At 44.1% G+C, this 12,451-nt stretch overlaps 1 protein-coding gene across 4 annotated transcripts in view; it reads left to right on the top strand.

Annotated features, from left to right (window-relative positions):
• Positions 1 to 12,208, top strand: part of ALKBH3 (alkB homolog 3, alpha-ketoglutarate dependent dioxygenase) — a 33,015-nt gene extending 20,807 nt beyond the window's left edge. For 3 of the 4 annotated variants that reach the window (XM_040495394.1, XM_040495395.1, XM_040495393.1), the window contains 2 exons: positions 11,012 to 11,110; positions 11,845 to 12,208. In XM_040495394.1, coding sequence (XP_040351328.1) covers positions 11,012 to 11,110; positions 11,845 to 11,937 — 192 coding nt within the window. In that variant the 3' untranslated portion in view covers positions 11,938 to 12,208. Of the gene's footprint in view, positions 1 to 10,989; positions 11,111 to 11,844 lie in introns of all 4 variants that reach the window. The other variant, XM_040495396.1, reaches the window with a different exon arrangement.
• The last annotated feature ends 243 nt before the right edge of the window (positions 12,209 to 12,451 follow it).

The raw sequence follows: 12,451 nt of genomic DNA, 5'->3' as shown, positions 1-12,451 counted from the left end.
CAGAGCATGAACGGGCGAGGGGCAGAGAGAGAGGGAGACACAGAATCGGAAACAGGCTCCAGGCTCCGAGCCACCAGCCCAGAGCCCGACGCGGGGCTCGAACTCACGGACCGCGAGATCGTGACCTGGCTGAAGTCGGACGCTTAACCGACTGCGCCACCCAGGCGCCCCCAAACTCGTCTTTTTAAAACAGTGTCCCAATGTGAGAATTTTTTCCTCCCTTTGCCATACTCATAAAAACTATTCCTAACCCTTCTGGTGATGTTCTCTTCTTTCCCAAGTGCAGTTTTCATGGTAGATGACTGCTTAGCTGGGCAGAAGAGAGCTTAGTGAGTTTGAGGAAGGAGAAGGAGGCCCCACACCAGAGCAGAGTGAGCAAGCGAGGAGCAGAGCAGGCGATAAGATGGGGAGAGTAGACAGGGGCCAGATCATGCAGAGGCTCAGGAGCCTCAGGAAGGAGCAGATTTTAAGTACATCAGGAAGCCATGGAAATGTGTAAGCAGAAGAATGACATGATCTGATGGATAATTTTATAAAAGTAAGTTGCTGCTGTGTGGAGCCTGGACTAAAAAGGAGCAAGAGTGGAAGCCAGGAGACCAGTTAAGAACTTTTTATACCTTGTGCATACCTGGGACCAAGGCAGAGAAGGACAGAGGTGGCCAGGTCAATGACATGAGCTCAGAGGAACAGGGATTTTTTTTTTTTTTTTTTTTTTTTTTTTTACATTTACTTATTTATTTTTGAGAGACAGAGACAGAACACAAGCAGGGGATGGGCAGAGAGAGAAGGAAACACAGAATCCGAAGCGGGCTCCAGGCTCCGAGCTGTCGTACAGAGCCCAACGCAGGGCTCTAATTCACAAACCGCGAGATCATGACCTGAGCCGAAGTCGGACGCTCAACCTATTGAGCCCCGCAGTCGCCCCTGGAGCAGGGATTTTTTAAGAGAGGTATGGCAATAGTGGTCTGAAAGTGTTAATGTGGATTATCTCCTGGCTCTCTGGATGGGACAGACAAGATCACTTTCCACATGAGAAGTCTTCAGAGATTTGAAATCCTAGAGATAGCTAGGTTTCAATTAAGACAGGCAAGTCAAGGGAACGTTCAGAGCACATGAGGTTGGGGATCTAAGGGTGTTTGCTCATCACTGACTGGGAATTCCAGAGGACATAGTGCACAGGGGCAGGAAGGAGAGAGTTTGGGGAGGCGGTGGGAAAGGGGGAGTTTGTCTGATCAGGTGATGTCCAGGAACGGGTTGGGAATGAGTTGTCTTGTTTTAATGGATGACTAGAGAACCCTGCACTTTTGCTAGTGACTGAGGTCAGCTGGATGTCAGACATGGTGGAATTTGTCCTCATATGCTCTTAGAGGAAGGAGAACATTAGTTTCTGTTTCTACAGTCTTGGGGGTGGGGGAGCTCTTTCAAGATAGTAGTTTAAGTTGCATTTCTTGGAAATATATTACCAAGAATGGAATCATCATTTCATGAAGTCTTCTGATTTTAAATGCACATTCAGTGTCTCTAGAATGACTGTAACAGTAAGTGTAAAGCCATGTTTATTTTTGCCGAAATTCAGTACCTTCTTGCCCCCATGCTCTCCCCCCAGTACTATGTCAACAACAAAGCTGAACAACAAACGCTGTCAGCAGGCATTTCACTCCATTTGCCTTTCAGTGTGTCCAGTCCAGAAGGAAAGGCAAGAGTTCTCATGCTAGTCTGATGTACAGTGCTAAGTTTTAGATGCCTGCAGAGAGAGCCTCCGTTGCATTGAACAATTGCCCAGACCTCCCAAGCAAGAGGTCGGGAGGTCTTATTGAACTATTGAGATCACTGGTCATCTCTGGTATAGGGTGATTGATTGCCCATACCAGTCCCTCATGCTTACTTCGTATTCTCACTCACCTCATCAGAACCTTCCATGGTAAATCAGTACCAAAAATCAGGAAAGAGTTGGGTAAACACCCAAAGATTTGTATCTGGCAAAGAAGTTTAAAACCGGTTTTGAATAGATATCCTTGGCGATTTCAGATCTATGCTCTTCCAGCAGCCTTTTACTTTTAGCAGATCTTATTTCAGAAAGAGCTGCTTTTCTTTTTAAAGTAATGTATTTCAGATCAATATTGAGGATGCCATCATTTAAAGCGTGGTTTGAGTCAGCAGAATAACTAGAGATGACATTGTCGGGTCCTAGCTTTATTCTCTTTCCATAAAAAATAATATTAAAAAATGTTACCACTGTGAACAGTAAGTCCAGCTGTGTTCTTGTATCAACACTGTAGGAACAGTTTCGTATTCCAAATACAGCTGCAAGTTTAGGTGATCCGTGAAGCAGTCTAGAAGCCAGCCAGGTTCTCAAAGGCAAGGGAACACCACAATTTGATTGGGAAAACAAGCTGAAAAAAAATCTTTAAAAAAGCGGAGAGGGAAACTTTATTGGCATAGTCGTAAGTTGGGAGATAGGGCAAGTAAATGGACAGCTGGCCCTCAGCAGGTTAAGCGGCTGTAACATGGGCTAACATTCAGTTTTCAATAATCATTTCAGTCTGCAAAAAAGCCTTAATCATACTTGTCAATCAGTTCTACCATGTATCTGATCCTTGGACCAGAAAGCTGGGGAAATCTCTTTATATCTGTTACCATCTTGAGAAAACCCTGTGCTTGACTCTGCAGGCATTCTTACTTACACCTGGGGTGGTTTTGGGTTTGTTTACTTGCTTTTGAAGTACAAATTCGGGAGTAAGTTTTCTATGTCTGCAGTTTCCCTTTCCTTACAACTTAACTCACTCTTTTTTTTTTAATTTTATATTTATCGTTTATTTATTTTTGAGACAGAGAGAAACAGAGCATGAACGGGGGGAGGGGCAGAGAGAGAGGGAGACACAGAACCGGAAGCAGGCTCCAGGCTCTGAGCCATCAGCCCAGAGCCCGACGAGGGGCTTGAATGTGAGATCGTGACCTGAGCTGAAGTCGGCCGCTTAACCGACTGAGCCACCCAGGCACCCCTTAACTCTTAAAACACCTGTTCTATAGATCCACCCCACCACTTTGCTAATATACAGACACCGTTGCCTTTTCTCGATTGTCATTCTGTTCTTCCTTGTAATACCGTATCTATCACCTCACTGCTGGAAACTCGACCATTTCTTAGCTCCCTTTTCCTTTCCTAATCTCACACTTTTCTCATTGCTATTTCCATACCTTTTTAAAGGTTTTTCCTTTACATTCAGCCTCTAAAGTGTGGATATTCAAGATTATCTTTGATTCTGTTATCTTTGTTTATATGAGTTTTTAGGAGATTATAAACTGGCAATAGATTGTCAATGCCATATGGGCAAGGTCAGTTTCTGTGTTATTATGTCTCCAGGATTTAGCATTGTGTGTGTGTGTGTGTGTGTGTGTGTGTGTGTTGGTTATATAAGTTAATAAACAAGATTTCACTTGCTCTTATGGCTTCAACTGTTCCTTCTTTGGTGGAGTGACTTCTGAATCTCTTATCTCCAGCTTTGACTTCTATCTCACTTAGGGATCACATGTACATATTCACAGGACATTGCCACCTATAATAGCACATGTGACTTGACCTGAAAATGTAAAATCAGATTTATTGTTCTCTCAGAAAACTCCACAGTTCCATCTGCTAATAAGTCCATTTATGTTCACGATATCACTGTTCTCTTGGTCAGGTTCACGTGTAAATTATTTTTAGTTCTTTCCTGTTCTCTTAATTGTTTTAATTCCCAGATCTTTTTAATTTGTTCCTGAATCCCTCTCCTAGTGGCCATCTTTATCCAAGGCTCTTTTTACCACATACCTAGGGTACTGAAATGTCTTTTAATTTCAGTCTTTTCTCTCCCAGTTCTATTTGATGCCCAGATGACAGCTATTTTCAGGAATAGGTCACTCTCTCTCTATCTCCTCTCTTCTCTGTCCCACAATTACTAACTGAGCACCTACTATGTGTCAGGTGCTATGCTCAAATCTGGGGATATAGCAGTGAATATGACAAGTATGGGGCCTTTCTCATGGAGGTCATAGGAGCTAGACTACAATCAAATAAACAAAGAGCAACGACCACAACTTAAATAGAAGGTGGGAGACTCTGTGGTACTGCTGGTTTCGACTAAGGTGGTGGCAGTGGGGATGAAGAGAAGAGGATGAACTTGAGGCATGATTTTGAAGGTGAACCGATAAAACTTGCATTTCTACTTTAGAGGTAAGGGTAAGAATCGAGAGTGACTCCCAGGTTCATGGCTTGAGTAGTTGGTGGGTAGCTCCTCGGAGGAGGAGGAGCAGGGACTTTTGCATTTGATTGTGGTCTTGTTGAAGGAGGATTCATAAATGGAGTTAAGAGTTCTTCTTCTACATGCTAGGTTGAAGAAGCCTGAGACTTCCAGTGGGAAGTAGGCCATTGGCTGTATAGGTCTGTGGTTCAGATGACAGGCCTGTGCTGGAGATGTCATCTGGAAATTGTCAGAATAACAACAGGAAAGTGATGATGATAAATAACAAACGTGTAGTGTTGACTCTGTGCCTGGCCCTGTTCTAAGTGCTTTATAGTCAATCTTCCAGGAATCCCATGGAGTCGATACCACTATTATCCCTGTTGTACAGATGAGGTGGCTGAAGCATCCTGTTAAATCACTTAGTGTGGCTCAGACAACCGTTGAATTGAGTTAGAACTAGTAATGTAGATGATAAGGAAAACTATGGAATTGCACGTCATCATTCAGAGCAAAAGAAGAGCAGAGAGCCAAGAGTGAGCTCACTGCTTTCATCGCTTTGTTTTCCAACTCAGAAGCCTTTATTTGCTCCTACTGGAACAAAAGATAAAATGTCAGTTCCTTAGCCAGACTGTCAAATCTTTACATAATCTGTGCCCAGTCTGCCCTGGTGTCTTGCTGTTCCCTGTGTGATCGCCCCATTGTGCGAGGTCATCTCTCTGCTCTCCCTTGCGCTCGCTCTCTGCCTTCTCATTAATGTGCTCCTCTCCAGGATTCAAGGGCCCACTGTAGCCTTGAAGCCTCCAGTGCAGAAACTAATCATAGTTACTGCATGTCAAGGGCTTCCTGAGAGCTCGGAAAATGAGAAACAGGTTGCGGGCCCCCACTTTGTCCTTTCTGCTCATTTGCGTTTGGTTTTATCAGCATCTTCTTGGTAAAATGATGGAAAATTTTCACATAAGTAGCTCATCGACTTACCAGGATCGGGATCACTTGAAGAATCAAAGGTCTCACTGTAGACTCAGACCACTAACTCGGAACTATATTCTGCTTTCAAGGGCCTTTTCTCCTTGAGTTGGGTTGCTGAAATTAAGAATGTGTGCCTGAAGTGACATGTGTGTCCTGAGCTTTCTGTCAAGCACTACCGTGTGGAATGGCGAAGCAGGATCAAAGAAGCCCAGCAGATCATAACTGGCCTTGCTCGGGAGCTTCCAGGCTAGGTAGAATGACGAGATGTGGGCATAAAAGGGGTCAGGCGATGGGTCCCACCAGCAGCACGGCTGGGCCGCTCCTGAGGTGAATCTGGTTCTCAGACTTGCTTATGCTGCCCAGCGTTTGAAAAGAAATTGTATTACTTGCCAAAATTTATAACTCGGGAGATTTTTCATAAAAAATCCCATTTCTCATCTTCCCTGGAAAACCCAGAAAATCAGACAACCCTGAGGCAATGGGGAGCTGGCGCTTCGGAGTGGCTACACCTGTGTGCAGGCCCGTGCTCTCCGGTTCTCCGTGGCCCCCGCTCCCCACTCCCCACTGTCTTGTGTCCTACCGCCACTCCTCATTTATGCTGCCTGCTGCTGTTTGTGACCCTTGCGGTTCAGTCCCGTGCCTTGTAATTAGAACGGGAGATATTACAGAATTCCAAAAGGAGTAGAGATCACTTCGGAGAGCACAGTGGAAGGAATAGAAGCTTTAGAGTCCGGCAGATCTAAGTTCAAATACTAGCCCTGCCTGCCTCCTGTCAGTCTTCTGCCTTAGAGATGTGCTTTCCCTCTAGCTCCTTTTGCTTACGATAAAATGGGCAATATCACCTCCTTCACAGGGTTGTAATGAGCGTTAGCAATGACGTACACATAGTTCCTGACATGCCTGGCCCCTGGGCAGCATACACTGTGGTTGATCCTATCCAAAAGTATTTGGAAACTTATAAAAAGAAGCCTGGGGGAAATAAAGCACCAAATTCCAGAGAGATTAAAGAGTTAAATCTAAAAAAATGTAGACTCTTTTTTTTTTTTTTTTTATTAACCAAAAAGGAAATGTAGTTGTATGTTTAACTTCCCTCAGGATGAGAAAAGACTTTCTAAGCATAAAAACCATGAAGGAGAGCCAAAGAAAGGTCAGAGTTGACTCTAAAAGTTTTTGAGCTACTCTACGTTAAATATCATAAACACAGTTAAGGGACAAATAGCAAATGAGAAAAATATTTGCAGAAACTATGACAAAGGGTAAATATCTCACTATCTGTGGTTACAGATCAGTAAGAAAAATACAACATCCTGTAGAACAATGGACAAAGAACGTGAGCAGAGAGTTCACAACAGAATAAATGCAAACAGCAAATAGACATGTGAAGAAGTGTTGGACTAGGTTAGTAATTAAAGAACTCTCTGTTTGAATAATGAGTTGCCATTTTCCCCCTAAATTTTTTAGGGGAGGATAAGTATTTTCCTGATGGAATTAGAAATTTCCACAACCTTCTTAAGAAAGCATTTTGGTACAACAAATCAAACTGCTTCAAGGATCCAGTAATTCCACTTTTGACAATATATCCTTAGAAAAACACCCAGAAATGTTTTGCCCAGGATCTACTTGCAGTAGCCTGCCTCCCTCCTTCCCTCCCTTCTTTCCTTCCTTCCTCCCTTCCTTCCTCCCTTCCTTCCTTCCATCCATCCATCCTTCTTTCCTTTCTTTCTCTCCCTTTCTTTTCTCTTTTTTTTTTTCTTATCAGTACCGGCATATTAAAATCTCAGTGTCTAATAGTATGTTCCTTACTGCTATATTCTTAGCATTAGGCACAGTGCCTGACATAATATAGGTGGCCAAAAAATATTTGTGAGTTTGAAGAAGGAAAGATATGTTCATATAAAGGAATATTATAGAACCACATTTGCGAATACTGTACCTTTAAGATGTAAACACATGCTCACAATATAATGATAAAAATGTAAAGTGCGTAATTATATTTATACAGTGTTTCCTGGGCATTCATTGCATGAATTCTGGATAATAGGATTATGTTTTCCTGGTACTTTTCCTCAGTCATTCCCATATTTATTGACATGTGTGATAGCATATTTCAAAAGCGCAAGACCACATAATCCTCTTTATAGAACTTATCAGAGAGTAGGAAGGCAGACATTGAACCAGTAATTCACAAGTGTGTCGTTTACTTCAGTGAACTTGTGTTACTCTTACAATAGGAAGAAAAACTATGCTGCTGCTGATTTTCAAGCATTGATGGTTGCTTATAATTTCTAATTAGGATGCGAAAGGAGCGATTCCATGAAAACTCTATATAGAGCTTGTAAAATGTGAACTTAACCTTTCCAATGGAAAAAAAAATGTTGCGGTTTCCTGTCTGTTGGATAGTTAGTAATGATAGAATGATAAATACACCCAGATTTTTTTCCCCTAAATACCATTTTTCTAAAGGAAACTAGGGAGGCTTGTGTCAGGAGGTGGAGGTGAGATTGTAGAACTTTGGGAGGGCCCAGAAGACCTTGGGAATCCTAATCAAGTGTTCAGATAAACTGGCTGTGCTTGGCAAGGATGGAGGGAGAGTGTTGATCATAATTAATATAGAAGTATATATTTTTTGCTTTATCTGCTTGTGAAGTTTTGAGTGTGTGGAAAACCAAATCATCAACAACAAAACCCACCTTGTAGACTGATTATAACCCTAAACGCCTCTTTTTTTAAGTAAGCTCTGTGTCCAGTGTGGGGCTTGAACTCACAACCCTGAGTTCAAGAGTCGTATACTCTACTGACTGAGCCAGCCAGCGCCTCTGAAAAGCCTCTTTTCACCAGGGTCAGGGATGGAAAATTTTATCCTATGCCATGGTTTTTTTAGGGGTGTTTTCTTTTTTTTTTTTTCTTTTGTCTCGAGAAAAGACCTAAGTAAATCAAAAGGGTTACAGAACCATTGTTTTGGTAACTTTACCATGCCTAATGGTCTAAACAGTCTGACTGGTGCTTCCAGTGTTGCTCATCCATTTATCAATTTGTGCCTTTATGCACTGCCGCGTGAGCTCCACTGGCCTTTTACGTGCTTCCTGACTGGAAGAAGTCTCTGCGTGTCTTGGTTAAGTTAAAGAGTGGCTCTGGGGTCTGTTGGCACTCTGGCCTCAATAAAAGAAGAAAACATTTGTGAGCTCTGTGTTGCTTTGGTAGAACCCCTTGCCCTCTTTTCTATCTCCTTCCGCAAATTAGGAATGTGTTTTCTGAGCCAAGGGATTGGAAGGAATAAATAACAACCAGCAAAGTAATGACATCACCTCTTTCACTGGGTGCACTGGGTATCATTGTCTCTTTCAGAGACTGATTAAGAGTAGCTCCATGGGGCGCCTGGGTGGCTCAGTTGGTTGAGCATCCGACTTCGGCTCAGGTCGTGATCTCGCGGTCCATGAGTTCGAGCCCCGCGTCGGGCTCTGTGCTGACGGCTCAGAGCCTGGAGCCTGTTTCAGATTCTGTGTCTCCCTCTCTCTCTGCCCCTCCCCCACTCACACTCTGTCTGTCTCTCTCAAAAAGTAAACATTAAAAAAAAAAAAAAGAGAGTAACTCCATCCCCGGGACACCTGGGTGACTCAGTCGGTTAAGCAGCTGACTCTTGATGTCGGTTTGGGTCCTCATCTCACGGTCTTGAGATCAAGCCCCGTGTCAGGCTCAGTACAGACAGTGCAGAGCCTGCTTGGGATTCTCTGTCTCCCTCTCTCTCTCTCTCTCTCTCTCTGCCCCTCCACTGCTCGCACTCTCAATCTCTCAAAATAAATAAACATTAAAAAAAAAATAGTAGCTCCATTGCAAGTGAAGGATCACCCCCTTCTGCTTTTATGTACAACTAAAGGTTATATTGGAAGTAGTGTACTTAAAATCAACTTGAGGCTTTTTCTCATTTGAAAAATTCAGATCTTAGGAACATTAAGTGAAACGTGGCTCTGTTGAATATCACTTTCTATCAGTGCTGGTATTTTCCCCTTGCATCTGGAATTCTCTCTCACTTGTTACGTCTATTCCCGGTGCATGTTTCCAGGCAGAATTACAGTGCTCACCCCGTCTCTTCCATTGGCCTTGGTACTCCCTCTTCCCTAATAATGTTTTTACTGTTCTAAGAGGTCTTTGTCTCAGAATTGTCTTTGTGTCTGGCTCAGTGTCTTTCCTCTCTACTTCATTTTTCTGCCCTGTCCTTGTGTCTGTGCTTGAGTTATAGACGAAGATTCTGCTGCACTCCCTGAGTGTAGGGCACTCCTCCTGTACAGGGCAAGAGGTCTGCTCCTAGCTGTGTTGAATCTTGATTTGGCAACTGACTTTACAGCCCCAATCAAGGAGCCCTGAGCCCTCTAATCTCATGGCCGATGCACTCCCTTCTGATACCTTTTCTCCAGTAGGACATACATTTGTGGTTGGAATCCTTTTTTATAGAGAGCTGCTCAGCTTTTCTGAGATGCAGCTGGGCCACCCGAGAACAGGGTCACCTTCCCACTGCTCTCTGATTGGCTGACGGGTCAGAGGTTAATGCTTCACGCTTACTTGCTACTGAAAAAGAAAAGGTGGCAGGCACAATTAAAATCAATCACTGAAACCAAAAGTTATGTTTAAACATTGCTTTTATCTTCTGCCTGGAAAAGTTATGACTGTGCTCGACAAAGTCACTGCCAAGGGTTGGGACCTAGAACTTAAACTGTTTATGCAAGTTCATTATTGTTTTGATTTTGATTTTCCTGAAGGAAATCATTGTAAATAGTTACATTCTCTGAAGCACTCCTGCAATAATAAACATAAACACAGTATTGCAGTGAAATCAATCCTTCAATAACCTAAATGCAGTCCCTTGCATCCGAAGTGAAGCAGATGAATGGGTGGATCTGCCCAGAACGGAAGTGGAAAGATCAGGAAGGTTGGGTCTCAGCTCTTGATAAGCTCTTCGTTGCTGTGAGCACGGAAGTTGTTAAACGCACCCCTTTGTTGGCTGCGAAGGAAGAGTGACCCCCACCTGTTGGCTGTTCCGCAGGCCACTCTGTGAAGCTTCCATCAGAGGACTGGACGTGAATGGACTTTGAGCTCTCTGGAAGAGAGGGGCAATGTGAATACAAGGCATTTGTATCCGAAGTGTTGTGATCTATGCTCTCAGGCTTAAATAGCCCGTCTCAGTTTGCAACACTGTTCTGGTCAAGCCAGAGCTCCCTTCTTTAAGAAAATCCTGCTGCTGACTATTCTGGAAAGAAACAAGAATGTATCTCCAAGACACCAGAGGAGCTATAGGAAGAGTTGTGACTAGTTTAACATAGGTACCAATTAATGAATTATCATAACTTCTGAAAAAGCAGTGAGAACTCATCACACCACATCTTGTTTAAAAGCCTTGTTTTCCACACTATGTCAGAACACAGAGCATGGCATAAAGCAGATGTAAGGAGTTCTCGAATGAATGACTTAATTTCTTCACAGGTCAGAATGGGCTGTTCTGCATTTTAGATGCTGATAATAATAGCTGGCACTTATACTGTACTTAATATGTGCCAGTCTCCAAGGAATTTACATGTATTCGATCGGTGGAGGCTCATAACAGCCCTGTGTGGCAGGTCCTGTCATCATCCCCATTCTACAGATGAGTAAATTAAGGTACCAACGGTGACACAGCTTGCCTAAGGCCAAACAGCTGCCAAGTGACAGAACCAGTATACGAGCCCCTATAGTCTAGCTGAGTAGAGGATTGCATTTCTTGACCATCGTCAGCTTCTGTTGCATCTTGATCACACCACAAAAAATGTAGTGCAATGAATGCTGTTTTCTAGGAAGAGAATGGAGACTACACCTATGTGGAAAGAGTGAAGATACCCTTGGATCATGGGACCTTGTTAATCATGGAAGGAGCTACACAAGCTGACTGGCAGGTGAGAACATGCAAGTGATTTGGATTCACTCCTATGGAGGCAGTGGCCTGACAGCTTGTGATTGTTAATTTCTGTTAACAGATGTGGTGAAAAGCAAGGTGCTTTTATTGTGAGCGAGAGGCGGTAGAGTGATGTCATTATCAAGGAGTTTTGATGCTACTGACAATCAGAACGGACCTCTGCGGCAGCAACATGCAGCAGAACTTTCTGTGACAGCAGAAAAGTTCTGCATCTCTTAAGTCCCCATGTAGTAGCCTCTAGACACACACGACCATTCTTCATCTCTTGAAATGTGGCTAGTGTGTGGAGGGACTTAAGTTTGAATAGCATCAGGTAGCCAGTGGCTAGCACATCACCGTGGGCCGCACAGCTCCACGGCTCAGGCCAGACCGTAAAGCAAGGTCATGTTTAAGGTGTGCAGGTTCACGTAAGAGCACTTGGCACGAGAGTGGAATCTCACGCCCGTCTTTGGTCTCAGCCGTTTACATGCTGTTTTAGGAGATTGGGGGAAATGGCAGGAAGCTGAGAGGAAGAACAGGTAGAAGAGGTGAAAGTACTTCACTGCGAGGGCGCTGGCCAATCAGAGCAATGGTGGTGGGGGAAGTGTTCTTCAAAGAAGAAAACCTTTCTCCGCAAGACTTCCAAGAGCTCATTGGTACTTACGGGGGTCGCGGGACGGGGGTCCGTCTCCTCATAAATGTGTTTATGTCAGAGTTGTCTGTGTTTCCATTTAGCATCGAGTGCCCAAAGAGTACCACTCCAGAGAACCGAGAATAAACCTGACCTTTCGGACAGTTTATCCAGACCCCAGAGGGGCGCGCTGGTGACGGGCGGTCTTTGTGAGGAGCTCTGCTGAGACTGAGCTGAGACTCCCACCCTGAAGAGACTTCCAGAGGCTGGTCCAGCTGATCTCGCGGTGCAGCTGCTTGGAGGGTGAGGGTGTGGGTTGCTTCCCAGCTTGGAGTCCTGTTAAACGACAGCTGGCCTCTCCCATTCACAGTATGCGTACTGTGGGGACAGTGCTCCCTGCTCACATCCTGAAATCGTACACGATATGTTCTTTAGGCAAATTAAAAACTGCTGTGGCTGTGCTCACGAGTGATTTTGTCCGTAAGCAGTTTTTCTCTTGCCCTCCCTGCTTCACTGGAAGAAACGTGAATGTGCTTTGCCTCCAGGGTAAATCCGCACATGTGCATTCCTTGTGACTTGGTGAAATAGAGCCACAAATATGTGTCAGCGACTCCGGAGCCCCCGCAGGCCCACAGCTGCTGAGACCCAAGCAGAGGTGGCTTCTCAGAGCTTTGTGGAAGGCTGCCCTGACTCCTCAGCATCTTGGCTTGT

The sequence above is a fragment of the Herpailurus yagouaroundi genome, unplaced genomic scaffold (genome assembly GCF_014898765.1).
Source record: "Herpailurus yagouaroundi ecotype Mexico unplaced genomic scaffold, PumYag 187, whole genome shotgun sequence".
Classification (NCBI taxonomy): domain Eukaryota; kingdom Metazoa; phylum Chordata; class Mammalia; order Carnivora; family Felidae; genus Herpailurus; species Herpailurus yagouaroundi.
The sequence above is the reverse complement of the archived record's forward strand: the minus strand, read 5'-3'. Positions and strand labels throughout refer to the sequence as shown.